Source organism: Bos javanicus, chromosome 7 (assembly GCF_032452875.1).
Source record: "Bos javanicus breed banteng chromosome 7, ARS-OSU_banteng_1.0, whole genome shotgun sequence".
NCBI classification, from domain to species: domain Eukaryota; kingdom Metazoa; phylum Chordata; class Mammalia; order Artiodactyla; family Bovidae; genus Bos; species Bos javanicus.
The window spans coordinates 60,516,813-60,539,546 of record NC_083874.1 but is presented as its reverse complement, the minus strand read 5'-3'; the positions used below and the strand labels follow the sequence as shown (position 1 = coordinate 60,539,546).

General features: G+C 49.1%; 1 protein-coding gene across 2 annotated transcripts in view; it reads right to left on the bottom strand.

Annotated features, from left to right (window-relative positions):
* Nucleotides 1-11,645: 11,645 nt before the first annotated feature.
* The window catches only part of ARHGEF37 (Rho guanine nucleotide exchange factor 37), a 56,940-nt gene continuing 45,851 nt past the window's right edge, over nucleotides 11,646-22,734 (bottom strand). For both annotated transcript variants that reach the window (XM_061424004.1, XM_061424003.1), the window contains exons 10-13: nucleotides 22,289-22,417; nucleotides 19,328-19,523; nucleotides 17,717-17,862; nucleotides 11,646-14,598 (exon numbers count right to left, since the gene is read on the bottom strand). In XM_061424004.1, coding sequence (XP_061279988.1) covers nucleotides 14,389-14,598; nucleotides 17,717-17,862; nucleotides 19,328-19,523; nucleotides 22,289-22,417 — 681 coding nt within the window. In that variant the 3' untranslated portion in view covers nucleotides 11,646-14,388. The remainder of the gene's footprint in view (nucleotides 14,599-17,716; nucleotides 17,863-19,327; nucleotides 19,524-22,288; nucleotides 22,418-22,734) is intronic.

The window sequence follows — 22,734 nt, the reverse complement described above, 5'->3', positions numbered from 1 at the left end:
GTGTTCTCATCTGTAAAATAGGAAGAATAACCTGTACTTCATCAAGCTGTTGTGAGGGTCAAGACCATGTACAGAGTTCTGACATATAATGGCCACATATGGAAGGATCACTTTTGTCTGTACATCATTGGACAAGGATCTCAATGATGTCCACACAATGATTGATAAAGTAGTGACCCTTTATCAGAACCCCCTCAGAAGCTTCTTGAAGAATCCAGATTCCTGGACTCCATCAATGGGAATCAAGAGTCAATAGATCCGAGGTGGGGTCTGTCTATGTATTAGTCTGGACTCTTTCAGTCACAAATTGCAAAAATCCAACTCAAAGTGACTGAAGCAAAAGCCAAAAAAAAAAAAAAAAGGAGAAAGAAAACAAAAAAAGAAAATAGTAATTTATTGGCTCATGCATTTGAATAGCCCAGAGGAGTAAACTTCAGACATGGCTGGATCTAGGTGCTCATAACATGTTATGAGCTCACTCTCTCTCTCTTGTCATTCTTTGTCACAATTTACCTCTGTGTTGATTTCATTGTTAGCCAGCAGTTCCAGTCTGACAGCTACCAGCCTCTGAAAAAGAGAGTATCTTTTCCCCTACAGCTCTGCCAAAATCCTGGGGCTGCGCACTCCAGCCTAGTTTAGACGCCTAGGCAGATTACTCTGTGACTGGCCCAGCCTGGGTAACATGCTCACCCCTGGAGACCACCCAAACTCCGTGGGTCTATGTGAGGCAACAATAGCTCTCTAAAATAGGGGCTCTTTTCAGAAGAATAGGAAATGAGTGTTGAGCAGATGAACACGCTACAGATCTCACAATCTTTTTCACCAAGTCGTCTGGTTGATTCTGACGCACTTCTGAGGCAGGTTTGGGAATGACTGTTGGACAGATCACTGGTTTTAGGACTCACTAGAGCCATGGAAGGCATGAAGGCAGGAGGAGAAGGGGACGACAGAGGACGAGATGGTTGGATGGCATCACTGACTCAATGGACATGAGTTTGAGCAAACTCCTGGAAATGGTGAAGGACTGGAAAGCCTGGCGTGCTGCAGTCTGTGGGGTCGGAAAGAGTCAGACACGACTGAGCGGCTGAACAACAGAGCCACGGAATCCCTCTCTTCCTAGAAAATCTTAAACAGAAGCATATAAACAAAATAGACCCCAAAGTGGTCCTTTGGGGTGGAAAAGTGGGCTTCTATCATTCCCCAAGCAGCCCCTAAAGCCCCCTAAAAGCTCCCTGCTTTCACTGTTTACTGAGGTCCCTTTCGCTCTTACCCTCCAGTCCTGCATTTGGGTGCAGTGGACTGGATGGGGTGGGGTGAGATCTCAAAGGGCTAACCTAACGCTGTCCCGCTTCCAGCCCCACCCGCGCCTCGGCAGTCAGTGCCAGAGGAGTAAATAGGGCCAGGAGGTGCCAGCGGCTGACTTAGGAGGTGCGTCAGACATGCCACATCGGATGCTTCTAGCTTTGAAAGCCCATCCTGGCCCGAGGCCAAATGGCTTCCAGGGCTCTGCAGAGCGCTGGGCCCTGGGGCTGCGTGGGCGTTGATGACCTGCCTGTCTGCCAGTGACAGAGGGGATGGCGGCAGCACTGTGTCCGCGGTGGCAGGAGGAGACGCTGCGGGACACACTTGCTGGGGAGGCATGGTGGGGGATGAAGTCAATTTCACACTTTATTAGTCAGTCTGGGGCCAACTGAGGCCATCCTGAAACTGGGCTGAGGTCCCTCCTCCCTTTGCCAGCAAGAAAGGCCTTTATCGCCTGAAACTCTTCTTGTTGAAGGAGCAGTATTTTTTTTCCTCCTCAAAACCCTACAGCATTCAAACAAGGAGCTGGAATCCCTTTTGTTCTGCAAGAGACCAAGGCAGAGGGGTGAACAAATCCAGTGTGTGTGTGTGTGTGTGTGTGTGTGTGTGTGTGTGTGTGAGATGTGAGGCAGGGGATGTTGAACCATGTTGTTTGTTTATTCTTGCAGTCTTCCATTATCTATTCAACAGATTTTCATTGAGAGCCTACTATGTGCCAGCAAACTGAAGCCAGTACTCAGTACAAAGAAACAAAGAAGGGAGCCTTCATTCATTACCCAGATTTCACTGAGCACCAACCAGGTACCTGACCCCAGGCCAAGCTCTGGGCATGCAGTGTGAATAGGCAGACATAGCCCTGCCCTCTTGGAGCAAAGGAGAGGCCCTCAGGTAAAAAGGCAATTTCAATAGAGAGGGATAAGGACCCAATAGAAGCATACAAAGAAAGAGCACCTGAACCAACAAAAGGAAAGCTTCCTGGAAGAATTGACAAGCCACTGAGATTTGAAAGAGGATTCGGTAGGAGGAGAGGGGAATGGGAAAGGGTGCACCACCCAGGTGAAGGAGTGAGTGCGAAGTGGACCAGAGAGAGCAATGTAGATTGAGCTCAGCCAGAGCACAGATTTCAAGGAGGAGAAGGAATGAGCAGGGGCCAGACCATGAAGCTGACTCTGGTGGTGGCTTTGTGAAGGAGGCCCCAGCCTGGGGGTTTGCTAGCAGTGGGGATTGTCAGAAGTGGGTGTCTTTGGGAGGTCTGAGGGACATCATGCTCTGGAGGGGGCGATCTCCTCTGGAGATCAGAGGTTGAGTACAGGGGACAAAGACTCCACTGGCAGTTAGATAAAGCTAAGTTCAGAACCTATTCATAATGCCTGTGACCTTCAGCAAGTACCTGTGCCTCCTTCATAAAATGCGACTCCATATCCATCTAATGAGATAGCAGTGCATGAAAAGCAGGTACACAGGGTATCTGTAAGGGACATGAAGGAGTTTATGAAGAGAATGGGAAGAACTCAAAAGTCAGTCCACACGAAGACATCTCAATGCAAGCCTGTCTGCTTTCTGTCTTCTTCAAAGCAATCACAGATCCAATGTTCTTTCTTTATAAACCAGGGTTGAGATCCTAGCTCTGGACCTCTCTCTGTGGCTTTTCTTATAGCCTCAGTTTCCTTGTCTGTAAAATGGGGATGACAATATCAACTTAGTAGGCTGTTGTGGGGATGGCCTGAGAAGATGTGTGTAAGTTGCTTAGCACAATGCTTAGTACATAGTAGGTGCTGACTAAACAGTCATTAGGGTTCTCATTAATATTCTCCATTCTTGTCGTCACTCACACAGGAACCATGAGGACTTCCTTTGTACCAGATCCTGTGCTGGGCATCAGAGATGAGCTGAAAATAATAAAGATGTCTGTAAATATTTATTAAATGCTTATCTGATCTAATGACTTCTTATGTGTGTATATAGAGACATTAATTAATTAAGTCCCCATATCAACCCTATGCTGTAGCTACTATTATTGTCAACACCATTTTACAGAAGAGGAAACTGAGCTCAGGGTAACTGGGGAACTTTTCCCAAAGTCACACCATGGGTGAGGAAAGCTGGATTTGAGCCTGTCTAGTTTGGCTCCTGAATCCACACATGCTGCCAACCTGTCCCTTGAGGGTCAGCAGTCCAGTGAGCCACTCAGGACCCCCTTGATTATGAGTGAGGGCTGCTCCACATAGCGGTCAAGCACTGCCTGGGTTTGAAGCCCAGAGTCTGCGTGAGCATGAGCACGTTATTTAACTTCTCTGTTCCTCTGTAGAGCAAGCGACAGTAACACCCTCATAGAACTGTGAGGTGACAGCCTAAAAGAGACAGTGCCTCCAGAGAGCTTGGCCCAGTGCCTGGCGCACACAAGTGCTCGAGAATGTTGGCTACTATTTTGAAGTGAAAGGGGGATTTATGGGTACCTGTGAACAAACAAGCGACAGAAAGGACGGGGTGGCACTGACTCTGGGTGGGTCACTGAGAGACGTGAACCCCATCAGAGGGTGTCTACTGGTCTACCTGTGACTCTTTTGTCTCTCTCTTGCTCACTCATTCTCTACTGCTGTCCTGTTCTGTCCTTGTCTGTCTGTCTCCCTCTCCCCCACCCTCTCTCCTGTCTCATTTTCTCTCTTCTCTTCACATACTGGTTTCATTCTATTGGGACCATATTCCCAAGATATGGGACCATGAGTATCAAGCAGGGTTGCCAGTTAAATTCAGGGCACCTAGTTAAATCCGAATTTCAGATAAACTATGAATAATTTTTTTAGTACAAGCATGCTCCATTTGGGACATACCAAAGACTATTTGGATTTAGGACTGAATAAGATGGATAAGGCGATGGCACCCCACTCCAGTACTCTTGCCTGGAAAATCCCACAGATGGAGGAGCCTGGTAGGCTGCAGTCCATGGGGTCGCAAAGAGTCGGACACGACTGAGCGACTTCCCTTTCACTTTTCACTTTCATGCATTGGAGAAGGAAATGGCAACCCACTCCAGTGTTCTTGCCTGGAGAATCCCAGGGACGGGGAGCCTGATGGGCTGCCGTCTACGGGGTCGCGCAGAGTCGGACATGACTGAAGCGACTTAGCAGCAGCAGCAAGATGGATAAAAGGGCCTCCCAGGTACCTCAGAGGTAAAGAATCTGCTACCAATGCAAGAAACATAGGAGACGAGGGTTCAGTCCCTGGGTCAAGAAGATCCCCTGGAGAAGGAAATGGCAACCCACTCCATCATTCTTGTCTGAACAATCCCAGGGAAAGAGGAGCCTGGCGGGCCACTGTTCATAGACAGTCAGACATGACTGAGCAACTGAGCATGCATACATGCAAGATGGATAAAATCCTTATCTTTGGGGAGCTTACTTTCTAATGACGAAAGCAAACAACAAACAGATAAACAAGAAAATAAGAGGGAGGGGCATGGTCTATTATGACAGGAAGACAGGGTGATGAATAATGATTATTGGGGTCAGGGTGCAGAGGGTTGGAGACTACCCAGATGGAGTGGTCAGTGAAGGCATTGCTGAGGAGCTGACCTGTGTGGCAAGAAGCCAGCCAAGGGCAGATCTGGGACAAGAGTGTCCCAGGGAAGGGAAAGGCCAGTGCAGTCCCTGAGTCAGGAAGGAGCTTAGAGTAATTGAGGAATAGAAGGAAGCAAGCAAGTGTTGGCCGAATTACAGTGATCAAGGTGGAGGGTGGTACGTGATGCTGTGGGAGGGAGGCAGGGTCCGTTATGCAGGGCCGGTTAGGTCTGAGTAAGGAGTTTGGGTCTTGTTTAGATTTAAGCACAGGTGTGACATTCTCTAATTTAGTTTTCCGAAGGATCACTTTGTTCTATGGAGAGTGGGTGAGGGGGAAACACAGGGGTGGGGATTGAGAGAGTGTCAGGGGATTCCTTCAGGAGCTCAGGCAAGACAGGAGGCGTGGAGGAGGTGGAGAGGGGAAAAGTGGACTGGCTGGGAAGGTTCTGGAAGTAAAGTTGACAGGCCTTGTTGAAGGACTGAATATAGAGGGCTGAGAGGAAGAGAGGAAGTGGGATGAATCCTGGGTTTTTGGCATGAACAACTGAGAGAAGACTGCAGGAAGAGTGTTTCTGGGCTCACGGTGGCAGATTAGGTATTTGTTGGCACTGTCCCTTATAGGCGCCTAGGGAAGTGTGACAGGTTCTTAGGAGAGAAAGAGATACAATTCAAATTCCATAGTCAATTTTATTAAACATAATATATCATGTGCATATTGTAATACATGAAGAAAGACAAAAGGCACATGCGAAAAGTGCCTTTTCACAAAACTGTGAAAAGTAAATCTGGACCAAGTGCTTTTGGTGGAAAATCCCACGGACAGAGGAGCCTGGCAGGCTACAGTCCCATGGGGTCGCAGAGACGGACATGACTGAGCGATTTCACTTGGCGCTTTTTCAGGTGGGGATGGGGACACATGACTCCTAAGGGAAGTGCCATGCCTTGGAGTCTCTGGCTCGGGAGGGGGCGCTGGGGGGCGGGGGAGTGTAGAGCGGAAGAAGATAGACGCTAAGGTTCTTCCAGTTGTGTACATGTCATTGTGTTTGTTTGTTTATGTTTGCTGCTCTGCCTTTTATCAGAGGGGTGGGAGAAGGGTGAAAAAGAATTTGAGAAAAAAATATTTAGAAATGTGGCAGGGAACAAAAGTCAGGAGAAAGTATATTCACAAAGGTGTATCAGCAAGGCTCTCTCCACTGCTCTGCCTGGGCTCTGAGGACGCTTCCTGACAGGGTGGAGTAATCCAGGATGGCGCGCTCTAATCACCACGGAGTATCCGAGGACGTGGTCACATTATGTTCCCAGGGGGACAACCTTTGGCCTCTTAAGACATCCACTTGCTTTCTGTTTGGAAAGAGCTCACGCAGTGAAGGGGTATTTTTTAAGAGCCTGAGGTGGTGAAGGGTCAGCAACACAGATGTTAGAGCAAAGGTTGAATGTACTCAGAGCATTAGCCCAGAGAAGACTCAGGTTGGGGTCACAGTGGGCAAACCTTGGGAAGAATCCTTTGGAGGGGGTGGGAGTCAGCAAAACTGGCTGTGTCTCTGAGGATCATTCAAGCAGTGTTCCTATGTCACAGACACAGGGCTAATGCCTCCATGCTGCTGCTAAGTCACTTTAGTCGTGTCCGACTCTGTGCGACCCCATAGACGGCAGCCCACCAGGCTCCCCTGTCCCTGGGATTCTCCAGGCAAGGACACTGGAGTGGGTTGCCATTTCCTTCTCCAATGCCTCCATGAAACAGTGCTAACGCCTCCATGAAAGATCCCATCTCGACATTCCAACAGCCCTTTGAGGTAGGACTATTTCCTGGTTTACCCACAAAGAGGAAAGTGAGGTTTTAGGGAAATGAAGTAACTTGTTCAATGAGGTCATACAGCTGGTGGGTGTGGAGTCGGGATTTGAATTTGGACATTTTGCAATGTGAAGTCTGGGCTTCTGACCCCCAGGGCCTCTTCGTCCCATACCCTCTCCATCCCAGCCCCTCGCCCACAGGCAACCCATCTTGTTCCTTAGGTTCGATCCTGTCCTCAGACGTGAGAGTTTCCAGCAGCTCTGGCCCCTAGGGCTCCAAATGAAGTTCCTTGTGCCCAGTGCTGAATCCTGCCTCCTGCCAGTTCCTGATTTTAGTGGACCTGATCGCTAAGTCCCCAGGGCCTAGTACTTGAACTTCAACCCAAAGACTGGTACCCACTCTCTGACCTGGCCTTGATATCTTTCCTGGCTGAACATGAGGTGATATTTGTCCTTAAGTGCCCCATTGCAGTTCTGGACACCTACTATCTGTCCCCATATCTCTGGGGCATGTGTCCTGGAATCACAGTGATCTCCCAACCGCACAACTTGTCACCCGACTTGACCCACTTCCTGGCCCTGGCAGCTGGGACTGTGTTGCCAGCCCCAGACACGCTCCAGGGGAGAGGCCTGGGTTTCACTGCAAACTAGGCACCAGCCTATTCCATGAAATGCCTACAGAATAAGGTCCACATAGGGTGGCTGCTGTTGAGATTTGTAGGGGTTATTTTTTGGTTTTTATTTTTCTTTAGCTTGCAGATCTTGAGAGCTTCCAATGTGCCAGCACTGGATTAATCATGTAAAGTGGATTCCCTCACATCACCCTCAAACAGCCCTCTGAGACATGAACAGAAGCTGCGGTGATTGCTATTACTGCACTGGCCTTTTCTCAGGCCAGAGACTCTGCTGATGTGCCCAGAATCACTGAGACCCCGGAATCAAGACAAGCAGGCTCTTCCCTGGCCAGAAGCCCCACCTCCAGTTCCTATCTCACTGCCCCTCCCGAGCCTGGGCCAGACTCAAGGCCCTATGGCTAGAAGGAGGTGACCCCCTCCTCCTGCATGCAGCCTGGCTCTGCTCTCACACAGTGACCCATGGGTCTCCTCTGGGTTTGCTTCTCTGGACCCTGTAGGAACAGCTTCAGCTGCCCCAAACAAGGGTTGATCTGCAGATTCTCACAGCCACTGACCCTGAGCCTGACCCACTCAGCTGCTGTCTACAGCTGAACACTCTTTCAAGAGCTCTGGGTGGAGAGGGCCCAAACGTTCCCTGACCCAGAGAAGGTGTAGCAGACTTGGTGATGCTCCCAATCCCCTCTGAAGGCTGGGCAGCCCGAGGGGCAGAGGTATCTGGAGCCCCAGCTCCACTATCCACCACCTCCCTGTTCCCTTAGCCACTAAGCCACACAAGAGTCACTGTCCAGTCAGAAAGAGAACCACTCTATGCCTTTTGAATAGAGGGACATGGTGAGGGAGTTACACAAGTTAAAGAAGATCCTAGAAGCACCACAGGGATTAACAATAGCAAAAAGACACTCCAGTCTGTAGGTTGGAGGAACGCAGGGAAGCGGCAGTGTTACTAGTGCCGGTATCTGAAGCTACCTGACAGAAACTGGAAGCACAGCCAGGCCTTTCCAAGGCCAAGAGGGAAGGAACATCCAGTGGAAGCTGGAACTATGAGGAGACCAGCCAAGGCAGAGATGCAGCCTGAAACTGAGAGAGGGAGAAATATCTAGAGTTCTCCTCTCCTCCTTCCTGCCAGTGTCTCCCATTGGCCAAACATACCAGAAAATCAGAGGTCAGAGGAGCCTGGGAAATGTAGTTCTCTGTAGTACACAGCAGAGCTGGTCAGGGAATAAATGTGAGAGCAAGCAAGCAAATGACTAACCTCTGGAAATGTGAGCTGCTCAGAAGGGGTGGATGCAACTCCTACACCTGCTCTGGCCTCAATTTTTCTGAGGCTCTAGGCTGTTCCAAACCTTCAGCCCCTGAGCTCTCTTTCTATGCATAGGCCTCAAGGCTGCCCAGACCCCTGATGACAGATGCATGGGTCCAAGCCAGGGAACCCAGAACCACCACCCTGAGGTGCCCTGGAAGCATGGGAGCTGCCTGAGCCCTAACGGAACGGCATTCACTAGTGCTCCTGAACCCAGCATAAATCAGAGCCTGAGAGGACAAATCTAATCTCCCCCTTTCTTTGTTCCTGAATCTGCTACTGGAACCTCCAGCAAGGAGCTTTGGTCCCCAAAGCTGCTGGGTCTCCTGGGAACACCCTGAGAAGATGCTTCTGGATGCAAAGGGCCTTAAGCCTATGAGCAGAGTCCTGCTTCAGTGCACCTGCATGCCTGATTATCACCTGAATCCCTGAATCGCTGCCTGAGTTGTCCTGATGCAGTGAACTGCAGAAAGTCCTATCACGGGGGAGAGACAGGAGAATCTAGGACATTCCTGCCCGTGACTGGGATTGTCCTGGATGGGAATGCTGCCCACCCTGACCCAGATGCAGCACCAGGGATCCAGACCAGGGGAAGTCCCAAGAATGCCTTTGGGGTGTAATAGCAGCCTCTGAGGGAAGGGCTGGAAGCAGGGAAGGGCCCTCACGAGCCAGGGGCTTCATCTACATAAGGGAGTGGCCAGGCCTTGTCACCAGCCCCTATACTGAGAGAAAGACAGGCCCTGCAAACCTTCCTCCAAATGTCATGTCATCTCCCCTCACATCCCCATAATAAATAATAAGTATGTTTACTGAGTGCTAATGAGCCAGGCCCTGGCTCTTTTCTTCCTCAAAAGAACCTTGTGAAACAGGTCCTGTGGAGATCCTCATGGATGGTCAGAAAATATGGCCCACAATCTAACAGAAGTTTGACGACAACAATAGTAACAATAGCATAAAAGAGAACAGTGCTCCCCAGAGATCCAAGGAGGAAAATTAATGTCTGATGAAGTAGTGAGTGAAGTGGAGACACATGAAGGGCTCTCACAGGAAATAGACATGAAGCTAATTCTTCAGAGGAGATTCTCCACCGGGGCAGCCAACCCACACTCTGGCAGAAGATGTACTGGGGGGGGACCTTCTGTGACCCGCACAATCTCCACACAGAAGAGTTCACATCAAAAAACAAAACAAAACCCTGGTATTTGACTTCTCTCAAAAAATCAGAAAGCCTGGCACCATGCGGCCCTCATTCTGATGTGGCAGCACTGGCCGAAGCCGAGCAGCTGCAAGATCCTGTAGCTGGAGTGTGTTCGCGCTGGTCCATCACAGTCCCTGCCACTCCCTAGGGTCTTTCACCTGGCCCTTCCTCCCATCTGCACCACCTGCCTGACAGCCTCAGTATTTCAATTTGACCGGGGGCGTTTCCAGGCCCAATCTCAGCTGATAGAGCCCTGCTGCCACCTAGTGGTCAGAGTTCACAAGTTCCCTCACTACACAGCAGTGACGCTCCCATTGTGATCAACCACCGTTCACAAGTGTTTCCTTCAATCCTCTCACTTGCCCTGTGAGAAGAGGAATTGCACACACTTTACAGATGAGAAAAACATCTAGGACACTCCAGCCCATGTCTTGGATTGCCCTCAATGGGAAAGGTGCCCACCCTGACTCAGAAAAAGGAAGTTCAAAAATTATTGATAAGAAAAACAGAAGACCAAGGGGAGGGCTGGGGACCCTCATCAAACTTCTTCCCATGCAGAACCTTGTAGTAAATGAGTTTGCTACTTGCCTATGGCCAGGTAGGCCCTGAACTCAGGGGTTTTAAGGCCAAGTGCTGGACACTTACACCACGATGCTGCTTCCCTGGGCCTGAGAAGTCTTCCCTTTCCCCTTCCCCAATCCTGTGTGCTTAGTCACTCAGTTGTGTCCGACTCTTTGAGACTCTATGGACTGTAACCTGCCAGGATCCTCTGTCCATTCTCCAGGCAAGAACACTGGCATCGGTAGCCATGCCATTCTCCAGGGGATTTTCCAACCCAGGAATCAAACCCAGGTCTCCTGCATTGCAGGTAGATTCTTTACCACTGAGGTACCAGGGAAGCCTGGTGGCTCAGTCAGCTCCCCAATCCTACTTATCCACAAACCCAGCACCAGCCCCACTTCCTCCAGAAAGTCTCCCTGACCCCCTCAGCATCCCCAAAGCTCCTCCTTGTCTGAACATCTAGAAGCCTGGGCCGTAACAACTTCTGGGGCTGACAGCATTCTGCCCTGTGGTACCAGGTAATTGCTTGATGCTCATATGTCCTTTATAGCTGGATGGGAGATACTTGGAGGCAGGCTTTGGTGGTCCGATCCCATCTGGGTGTTATCTGAGCAACGTGTATTGAACATCTATAACTTGAGGCATGTGACAGATGCTTAGGGAGATCCAGGGATGAACTAGAACTTGCATCCTAAACCGCAATCCCGGCGTGTCACTCTTCTGCTTGAAACCCTTTAGAGCCCCCTGACTGCCTTCACAATAAACCCCAAAGCTCCTTACCATGCACAGCTCACTAAGCCATCCCCCACTGCGCCCACCACCCCTACACACAGCATGTGTTTCAGCCTTACAGCATCTCAGTTCCCTGATGAGCCGTGCTTGCTCTTATCTCTGGACCTTTGCACATGCCCTCCCTCCCACCTTCATCTATTCCATTTCCCGTCAGCTTGGGTATCACTTCTTTCAGGAAGCCCTCCTTAGCCAAGTCTAGGTCAGCAGCTGGCCCCGCCCCCCCGGGCTCTGGTGGCACCTGTTATCACCCATAACAACTAACACTGTGTGTAACTGTTGCCTTGCCTGCCTCCTTCATCAGACTGTAGGCTTTGGGAGGGCAGGGCCCCGATCTTGGACTTCACTGCATCCCCAACAGCCAACTCCTGGAGGCACTGAAGGTATGCAGTAGACACTCATTAAACGAACACATGAATAAATGAGGTGCCCTTTTTATATACAGTGTCTAGTGAACAAAGGTCACACTGACTGGCCCTCCAATGGTGAGAGTCACACAAATTTCAGCGATATTTCATCTTTAAGACCTTTATTCCCAGCAGTTGACATCAGTTATTCACCAAGCTAGAACTCAGCACATTAACCAAGAATTTGCTCATCTTTTTGAGCATTGAGATACTGTAATCTGGTCCCCATGTCTAAAACTAGGTTGGAGCCCAAAAGGTTAAACTCCATTGCAGGGAGCAAGAGGCACCCTCGTGAATCAGTCTTCAATTCTTGGAAGTGTTGTTCAAGTCATAGGCAAATACCTTTGCGAGTCTAACATGTGATGGCCCAGCACTGAAATAAATAAGACACAGTGCAATGGTTCTAGGCATCTGGAGGGGAAAGGCACATTACACTGAGTCCTCTGGAGAAAATTCAGGCCATTCTCCATATTCTCAGTTGTGCATTTCCTCACCCTTCACCCTTCAGTGACTTTTAATCTCATTCCCTGGTATGAAAAACCACAACCCATGTGCTACTGAATACATTTTTATTTTCCTTTCGTGAGACAGATTTGGTTCCAAGTATATTTCGGTTTTCTTCCTTATGCCTACAAGAACATCCAGTTTTGTTCAGGTCCCTTTTAATGGCACTTAATAAATATACATTCTAGGACCTGAAAGAACAGGCTGTCCTGTTTCAAACCTCCTCTCAAGCTGCCTGTTTAAAGCATCTCAGCAAGTACAAAGTTAGGATGGGGCACATTCTAGGTCAGAGCTTGTGACCATTTCTGACCCTAGATCTATCTCGACCAGCACTGAGTGTCCAGGGCAGAGGTCTCCAACCCTGGCCACACACTGGAAGTACTTGAGGAGCTCTCTGATTTCCTGAGGCTGGGCCACACTCCAGACAAATTGCATCAGCATCTCTGAGTGGGAACCTCGCTTCAGTCATAGTTGAAAGCTGCCCCAGAGCAAACAGTAGGCTCTCAAAAGTACTGTAGAACCACACTGGTTCTACCACAGCTGGATTTCCTATTTTATTACCTGTTCTCCTGTGCTTCTTGTTTGCATCAGAAATCTGAGCAGGGAAGAGAAAGGAAAATGAGTCATAAGCATCTTAGAGTCAATTTTGTGCTGGGTGAAAGGTTGTGGGGACTGAGTTTCTCTTGCATTATGTATGCAGCCTTCATGCTTTCACAAGCCCAGAGGAGGTAAGTTATAGACTGTCTGACACAGACATGTATACACTTATTAAAGGCTCTCCAAAAACCAGAGATAACAATTTTAGGCACTACAGTTATAATACAGAGGCATTCTTGGACTTAAGTCTAAACTGTCACCTGTTTTTACATATAATCTAATGTGGATTTGTTCTGAAATTTGTCATTTGTTTTAAAAGGTACACTGAATCACCTTTTCTCTCTCCTGTGAATCTTGCAACTTATCTGAGCCCAAAGCAACAACTTAGAAATGATGATCCAACAGCTGCTGCACCCAAATTTGCCCTGGTAGTCAGTCTTCCTTGAACAGGAACTCTTTTGAGAGGCTTCAATTTCTAGGTTCTAGAAAGGGATGACAATTAATGTGATCTCACCAAATTCAAAAGTTTGGTTACTTAGAATGCAGCACTGGGAGGGATCCTGGGTTTAAAGCAAAGGATGCCACACTGATTATTAATGTTGGTCATGGCCACGGGCATGGAGAGTGGCCAGTTGATGCCTGGGGCCATCCTGAGACCACTTCCTGCACATCCTGCAATTTTACTTTTATGTCACACTTCACGATTCACAAGGAGCTTCCACAACTTTGGCATCTCCTCATTCTCATCACAAGCCTGAGTTAGGTCTTAATAGATGTGAAAACTGAGGTTGTGTCCTATGTCTGAGGTTCCACAGCCAACTGACATCACCTCCACTGTGGCCTCCAGGCCCTCACCACCCTCCTGAAACCACCGGGGGTTCCCCTGGCTCCTTCTTCCAGAAATAGGAAACCAAGTCATTACCCACCCACCAGGTCTTTAGTTACCTGCTTCACAGTTTCCTCTGTGATTTGCATGGCCCTTTGTCCCCTAGTTCAGAGAACACAGCAGCAGTGTACAACTGCTGCCAACCTAACACACACCTCAACTGTACAACTTCACACACCCCACCTAACACACCCTCAAAAACCCCTCTCCCCTGGGGCAGCCTCTGCATTTGCCTACATACATTCCAGAATCGTGACTTGCTCACACCCACTCCAGGCCCAGCCAAAAGACTCCTGGGAACCTTTCTACTGCCCTGACAAGCCCTCGCTCCCTGCTAGAGAGGGGTCCTGTGTGTTCACTGCCCAAGGTAATTCAGCTCCCACTGTAGAGAAATAAAAGCCGACTGGTCAGCTATGGTGTCTCTATATCACAGGAAGGAAGTGAGCTGTCAGACCAGGCAGTTCTGGGCTTTCCAGGGGCCCTCCATGCAACCACATAGCACACAGGTAATGCTCATCTAGGTGACCCACTCCCGTGGACAGGCTGGGGCAGGAGCACAGGTAAGACTGGCCACAAGCAAGTCCTGGCGCATCAGCTGGGACCTGCCATCCAGGGTGCTGTGACTCAGGTTGGAACGCCCTCTCCAGGCAAACATAATGAGCTGCCCTGGTTGGGGCCTTTCGTGCCCACCCACACCAGGCGTTCCGCAAGGCTCATCTCCCTCTTTTGGCTACCTTTTCCGTGCCCTTCACCCCACCCTGACCTGATCTCCCCATTCACCCCCACCTTCTCTTTGCTTCTTTTCCTTCCCAGGGTCACAGCCTCTAACCCTCCTGGAACATGGACTTAAAGGAGGGCACCCTAAGAAGGCAAACTCCAGCCCCACGGAGCTGGACTTGGGGCCCTGGCCAGGAAGCTGGAAGGCACGTAGCCCCTCTGTCCGTTTACTTCCACGAGGTTCCATTCTGGGTTCCCCTTCTTGTCCTGGGCCTCCAGCACAGTCACCCGCTGGCCTGCCTGCAGACTCACTTCATGGCTGCTTCTGGCCATGAAGGGGTACATGGCCACCACCTGAAACACATGGGGAATGACACAGAAGTGGTCAGGGCGAGAGCACGGACAAGCCCAACCCAGAGAAGCTGTTTACCCTCTTCCCTGACACCTGACTCAGTGGCTGGGCAGTCACCTCCCAAATGCGTCCTTTGTCCAAAGATGTCAGCTACTTCCACTCTGCTAATACCTAGTGGATGGCAGGCTCTTTGCCTGGTTTTGATTTTCACAGTTCTATAATTCTATTTCCTCCTTTTTTCAGATAAGGAAATTGAGACTCAGAGACGTCAAGGAACTAATTCAAAACCACAGAGCAGTGAAGCTGACCTGTCTGACCTCAAAAGGGGTGTTCTCAGTGCACTGCTGCCGTCCTACCGAGCGGAAGACTCAGAGTCCCTTCCTCACTACCCTCCTCAGATCCAAGGGTGTCATCTGTCCAGACCAATTTCTCAGCTTGGTGTAGAGACAGGAGGGATGGTTGGGCAACTTTATTACTTTTTAGGTAAAGGGTCCCCCCAAAAAGACTATAATGGAGGGGAGGGCACTTAGGATAATATTTTACCTCCCTGGGCCTCAGTTTCATAATCTGTAACATGGAAGTATGATATCCTTCCCTCCAGGGAATCGTGGGAACTTAATGAATGAATGCCTGAGCCTGGTACAGAGTAAGGGCTCAACAAATGCAGGCTGCTTTGACTTCCCTGGTGGCTCAGACGGTAAAAGCGTCTGCCTACAAAGTGGAAGACCCAGGTTTGATCCCTGGGTCGGGAAGATCCTCTGGAGAAGGAAATGGCAACCCACTCCAGTATTCTTGTCTGGAAAATCCCATGGACGGAGGAGCCTGGCAGGCTACAGTCCGTGGGGTTGCAAGGAGTCGGACACGACTGAGCAACTTCACAACAAGTATTATATTATTTTGGCCATGCTGTGCAGCTTGAGGGATCTCAGTTCCCTGACGAGAGATGGAACCCAGGCCTCATGAGTCAAAGTGCCGAGTTCTAACTACTGGATGACCAGGGAATTCCCTGCTTCGGTTATTTCTACCATGACTTCTATTGTTTGGCTGCACTGGGTCTTTGTTGCTGTGGTTTTCTCTAGTTGCTCTGTCTCTCTAGTTGTGGTGAGTGGACTTCTCATGGAAGTTTCTCTTGTTGCAGGGCACAGGCTCTAGGATGTGCAGGCTTCAGCGGTTGTGGCTCCCAAGCTCCAGAGCACAGGCTCAACGGTTGTGGTGCATGGGCTCAGTTACCTCATAGCATGTGGGATCTTCCCAGATCAGGGGTCAAACCCGTGTCTCCTGCATTAGCAGGCAAATTGTTTACCACTGAGCCACTAGGGAAGCCCCTACCATGACTTTTATTACTATGGGCCAGGAATAGTCAGAGGCAACAGGGGACTGGAATGACCCCATGTGAGTCCCACTGAGCAGACCCACAAGCAAAGAGGAAGCAGCTGATGTCCCTGGGCTGATGGACAGCTGAGCTCTCCACATGATCCCCTAGGTGGGGGCTCTGGGGACACCATCCACACTGGCTGGCGATGGGGTTGAGTTGGGTGGCCAGCCTCCCTTGTGGGACCCTATGGGTCCTTTGCCGATGGGTGGGTGTGTCCAGCTGGAAGCTGCCCTGGTGTATCACTTCTAACTAATTCTCCTGGCACTGGCCTGAGAACCTTCTCAGCATGTGCCAGAGCTGTACATCACAGCTTCCACGGGCTTCTGTGCAGCCCTCCCTCAGCCCACTCCAGGCTCCCTGGCTATTCACTGCAAGCCTCTGGGCCCCTGGGCCTGGGCCTGGGTCCTTTCTGCTGCTCATTCATCACCTGTGGAGTTCCTCCTCCATAACTGTGCATGCTGCCTCCATTTACTGATGCTCTCACGTACCAGCCGCCAACTACCTCAATCAACCCTCACAACGACCCCACTGACCCTTTTCCCCCTAGGATTTGGCTCTGCAAAGCCTTCCCACCACTTATTGCTTTGAGATATAATTCACATACATACACTCCACCCTTTCAAAGTGTACAATTCAGTAGTTTTTAGTATGTTCTCAAGGTTGTGCCACCACCATCACTATCTAATTCCAGAACATCTTCATCATCCCAAAAAGAGACCCTAGACCACTTAACAGTCACTTTCCACTCCCCTTGCCCTGAGCCCCTGACAACCACTGGTCTACTTTCTGTCCAAATGTAACTGTCTATCCTACACAGTTTGAATAGAGAATTACACATTACATGGTCTTCTGTATTGAGCTACGTGTGGTAGTCTGTGTCAGAACGTCATTCTTTCTCTTGGATGAATAATATTTGAAATTGCATGGATACATCAGATTTTGTTTATTCTTTCATCAGTTGACAGACATAGGTTGTTTTCACTTAGGGCTGTTATGAATAATGCTGCAATGAACATGCATGTACAAGTTTCCCATGGCTTTTTATGAGAAAGACTGACACCCTTGCCAAGGCCACAGGCCCCAATGGCTGGGCCCACCTCACCTCTTCAACAGCACCTCGCTGCCCCTACCTTGCTGGCTCCCCTCAGTTTCTTACTAACCATTGTCTTCCCCAGCCCTGGGCCTTTGCATTTGCTGGGCATGTTTTCAGGGAAGCTCTTCCCATTCACACCCCTTTATCCAATTACTTCCTATTCATCCTTCAAATCTGAGCAAAAGCATGATTCTTTTCAGAAAAACCTTCCATAATCCTCTCCCTCACTTAAGGCTCTGGCACCTACCACCAACAGAACTTTAAGATCATTTATATGATTATTTTATTAATCACTGTTTCCCCCACCTCCTAGATTGTAAATTTGAGGAAGGCAAGGGCCAAGGTTGACCTCTGCTCATCATTGTATCTCTCATCTAACACAGTGCCTGGTGTATACTGAATAATTAATGCATGACTAAATGAATGAATGAAATAATCCCACTTGCTGTGCTTACTATAGAGTAAAGGACTAGCTCTCTGCTCTTGACATGGCAAGGACAAGAGTCTGCTTTCTCCAGGTACACGCCTGGCCAGGAAACTGGTATGGCCACTGAGCCCTGGCCCTGGCCCCTCCACAGGGTAGTAACTCTTCCTGACAGGATGAAAATCAAAGTCCCGCTCCAGATGGCCCCCACCCCTCTTCTAGGCTCACCTGGGTCACAGCTGGGACAGAGGGGACCGGGGCTGAGATGGGCTCTGGTGTCTGATGTTGGGAGTCTCTGTGAGGCCTCGCCGCCTCCTCACTGGGGACCACATGGTACACCTCCAGTTTTCCAGCTGGCACGTACCCTCGATGTCCTGCAGGACATACAGAATGTTATCTGGCTGTGGATCACCCCTTTCAGTGGTAGAGGAAGTCACCACCATTCATGGATGTGACTGCATCCAATACAGCTTCTCAGCACTACAGTGGACCTTGAAAAGGCATCTCAGAACGTCAGAAAACCACTCACCCCACCCTGCGCTCACTCTTTCTAGCTTCTGCTTGTTTACCCCAGTGACAGGGAGTTCATTCCCCACAGAGCCAACCCAGTTCATTTGGAACAGCTCTGGCAGAGACAAAAAGTTCTTCCTTGGACTGGAACAAAAACTGTTTTCCTGGTGCTGGCACCTCTGGTCCCCTGTCCAAGCAAGGCTACTCCTCACTGCAGGACTGTCTTCCCAGGAGGCAGAAATTGCCTTTCCCTTCTCCAAGTGCCCCCCGCCCCTTCTTGGAATAGCTACCCCAGGGGTGTTCTGGCTGCAGTTACTGTGAATGGCCATCACCTTCTGAGAGCTTGCCTGGTGCTGAACTGCACTGGATCACCTGGTCTTTACATCAGCTCTCAAGGTCAGTATTGTTATTTCCATTTTATTGCTGAACCAACGGGGCTCAGAGAGGCTCCATAACTCTTCTGGGATTATGCAGTTATTAAAGTGCTGAGTTGGGATCCAAACCTGGTCTTCTTGATTCCAGGGGCCTTGTTTTAATCTTCATTCAACTCAAGTTTTTCAACTTGAGTCCAGAGTTTCCCCTTTTATGAATTTTCCCAGATCTGTACCATCTTTTTAATAAACTCACTTTTCAAAATCATGGGTTTCTGTACTAGTTATATTTTTTCTAATATACATTAAAATGCTGAATTAAAATAAAGTATCTGAAGTGGGGAAAAACTGTCTGCAGATCCCCTCCCAATAGTCCTGTGTAACCGTCATCTGTGGATCGCATGCCCCTCTGTGGAAGACACTGGAGATACTGGGGCATCTCGTCCTGGGTTCATGGTGCCCCTTTCTTCCTGCCCTGCTGTCTCCTGGGGCCCCCACATCTGAGCAGCACACCCAGGGACCTGACCAGAGCAGAGGGAGCAGGACAACATCAACTTCATTCTCGATGTCAGACTTCTGTTCCCACAGTTGGGATCCAAGTGTTCCTTCTCCACATATCGCCATTCTTCAAGGTGATCCACAGAACTGCGTCTACACCAGTGATTTGTGAGGTCCCCAAGGCAGAGTCCTCGCAAGTCTTTGCCCTCCTTACACAGCACCCAGCACATAGTAGGTGCTTGATACGGATGATGCAACATATGACAACTTCTCTTTTTGGCATGTCATACACCACACTAAGCTGGCTATATCCCCAAGCCCTCCATGTTCACCTATGTTCATTCCCACACTGGATCTGCACAGCCAGACCCCACCCACAAGAGCACCCGTGTCTCCCCACTGGCTCTCGTTGGGTGGATTTCCCAAAGGGCGGGGAAGTGCCCCCTGAAGTCCCACATACCTCCAGTGTCCACCAGCCATCGGCTGCTGTTGCCTTTGGTGTCCTTGTTTTGAAGGAGGGCTACGATGTGGCCCCGCGGCAGGGTCAGGTCCAGAGTCCCAGCCCCGCTGATGTTGCTTGTCACCTGGTACAGCTTTCCCGGGCCATACCTGCTCAGGAGCGCCTGCACCTGGCGTTCAGCCCCTGGAAGGAGTGGCTGGGAGAGGGAGAGAGACAGACACCAGTGCTGGAGCTGGAGGGTTAAAGCTAACACCAGTGCTGGCCAACATGCTGACAGCCAGGAGTCCTGGGCCAAGTCCACTCTGCTCCCCACAGACCCATCCCAGTTAGGGCAACAGCCTCCTCAACAACAAATGGATGCATCAGATGAGAAACACATGCTCTTAGTATCCAAAGGCATTTCAGAAGAAATGCATTCAGAAGAAAGGCATTTTAGAAGAAGCTTCTAAAATCCTTCTCTGGTCTAAATTTCTTGGGATTTCTAAAATCCTAAGTCCGTTTCTGAATCTCCCAGTTACAGAACTCCAAGACTGGGCCCTAAATTCTGCCCATAGCATTAAGCTAAGCTGTCCCACAGGAAAATGCCTTACACACATCTTTCAACACCAATGAGCAAGACTATGAGTGTCATGTCAGAAACAGCCCTTACTCACCTGGGATCTTAAATAGCCAGCACAGGGCTGACACATGTAGACCCCTCACACACGGGTGAACAAAGGAAATTCAGTGTTTTGTTCCATGGGTTTTGAGTCCACAAGCCTTTATCGAGCCGTCTACCATTTACAAGGCATGGTAAGCCTTGTGAGTGACAACAGAGTTTTTCTTTAATGGAAATTGCCATGTAGCTAAGGAGAATGATTCAGTGCACTTTCAGAGCATCTAGAAATTTGGCCCTGTCTTTGTTTTTTCATTCACTGCTTCCAACTAAAGTATTAACAAGAAGAGACTCAGATTGTCCCCTTTTGTAAAACAAAGAAGCTAAAAATATTGAATATAGATTTATTATATATCCTCTCTCACTAGATATATATGGATGGACATATATTCACTATATTCTATATGGCTATTTCCAGGTGGAGAGGTGCTAGATGTAGGGAGGTAAGCAGAGATGCCCTTTAGGGACACTTGGGCATGGACTCTGCCATCTCCCTTACTTCCAACAGGTTCCTGAATCAGGATCAAGAACCAGGAGAATTCCAGGTTTCTAAACAGGCCCTCAAACAAAAGTGTAGAGGCACAGTAGCTCTTTTTCAGAATGGTGGTGTTAATGCAAGTATGGGGTAGCAGACGTTTGTCTTCTTTCTCAAGTCTCTGCCCCTCCGTGTGTGAAGAACAGCAGCGCTCCCTGGAGGCGCTGGGGAGGCCTGCAAAGATCGCACTGGTTCTCTCATGTCCTGCGGGTGGCGCCACTCCTCTGGGATCTGTACTCGTAGCCAAATAAGTCATAGGAATTTGTAGGAAGGTGTGTGTCTGTGTATCTGTGTGAGTCTTGCAGGGGTACATGAGAAGAGAGATGGGGAAGCTGGGGGTGGGGCTGGGGTCATGGGAGTCCCTTCTCTTCCTACCAATTTGCAACACATCAGGACTATGATGTTCCCATTTCTTTCTATTTTTATGTATCTTCTCTTCTTTTTCCTGCAATCACCATGGCTTGCTTTTCCAATAAGAAAAAATGTTATTTTGTCTTAAGTAGAAGAAGATAGAAGTTTCCATGGCTCATCTGAGTGGCCACTCCGTTCTTGATTTCCTCCACCCTTCTTCCCCTCGGGTCGCAGAGCCCATGTAACAGCTCGAATGAGTCCTCTGCTGGGTATCTCAGGGTGGGCAACGAAGTGGGGACAGCTCACTCCCAGGAGGAGGCCACCACACTTGAAGTGCACACACCCCTCTGAGGCTCTTGGTGCAAATGCCACCTGTCTCTGCCCAGTCCTTCTGGGCTCCTTTAATGTTCCCCCATGTCTCTTGGGCCCCCTCCTCCCTTTGGGGGAATCTTGGACCTGTCTCCTGACCCTCACTTCACATCTCACATGTGACTGAATATAGTTTCAGTTTTCTCAAACCCAGGTTTCATCCCTCTCTGAGAGCCCCTTTGCCCTTCAGCTACATCAGTTACTAAAACATACATAATATTTTATATATTCTTTTTAAAATTTTTTTAAGTTTATATATTTTTAAAATTATTAGGCTGATTTTATTCTTTCTTATGGTTTTGTCTTTTTATTTAATTGGAAGATAATTGCTTGATAATATTGTGTTGATTTTTGCCATACAACAATGTGTATCAGCTGTAAGTGTACATATATGCCCTCCCTCTTGAGTCTCCCTCCCACCCTGCCCATCCTACTCCATTATTTTATATATTCTTGAAGAATTCTTCAAGCAGACTGCAAGATACCCTTTCATTATATTTTAGAGGAAAACCATTTTACCCCCCAAAAAAGCCTTTGGCCAGCCAAAGTTCTGTCAACCACAATGCAGCTGAAACACTGTCTTTTGCAATTAAAAATTTCATAGCAAAAAGAAAATCTAAATTACTTCTAGTGCAAACATTTCATTTGTCCTAAATGCTCATATTTGAAGCAACTTCTATGGGAAAGTGATGAGGAAACAAAGTTAATTTTGCTGAAAAATCTGAAGAAGTTGCAGGCTTCAGGGTGTTCATGCCACTTGTCTGTTGTGATGTCATTAAGAGCAAAATGTTTAGGTTATCTTCTTAACCTGCTTTTACACTTATCAACCATGAAGAGAATGTGTGTGTGTGAGAGAGAGAGAGAGAGAGAGAGAGATTTCCACCCCACCCCCACCCCCAGGTCACAAAAAAGAGAGAGGGAAAGGCAACGTGTTTCTGGGGTAACAGGGAACAACTGGGGAAAAAAAGGGGGAAGGAAATAGGGGGCTGACCTCACCCCACTGGCAGGTGAAGGACTGGCTAGTCTTTGAAGGGGAAGGAAGGACACTTACTTGTGTGGTGGGAGGTGGCAGCACTTTCTCAAAGTTCTCTTGAAAGGAGCGAAGCTGGTGACTGGTCTGGCCTAGTGCATCCTCCACCAGCTTCCTGAAGGCCGGCTCAGACAGGTGGTGGTGGGGGAGCTGGGGGGCATAGACACTGTCATCAGAGCCCTCCTTGGCAGAGAGGAGACCCTGACAGCCACACTCCAGCCCCAGCTGTGTTAGGATGGGCCTTTATGTCTTTGTCTTGGTTTGGCCTGGGTACTGCCCCACCTTCCTTTAAGAAAGCATCCCTCTACGGGGGTCCAGGGGTATTGTCCCTCCTGGTGCCTGGCCACAGGACTGGCAGTCACAGCATCCCTTTTCTTATCTACCGTGATTGGTCAAGGAGTGGACAATGGACTAGAGCAAGGCCATTCGGAATGTTCCCATCAGATTTAGTACATGAAGGCTGAGAG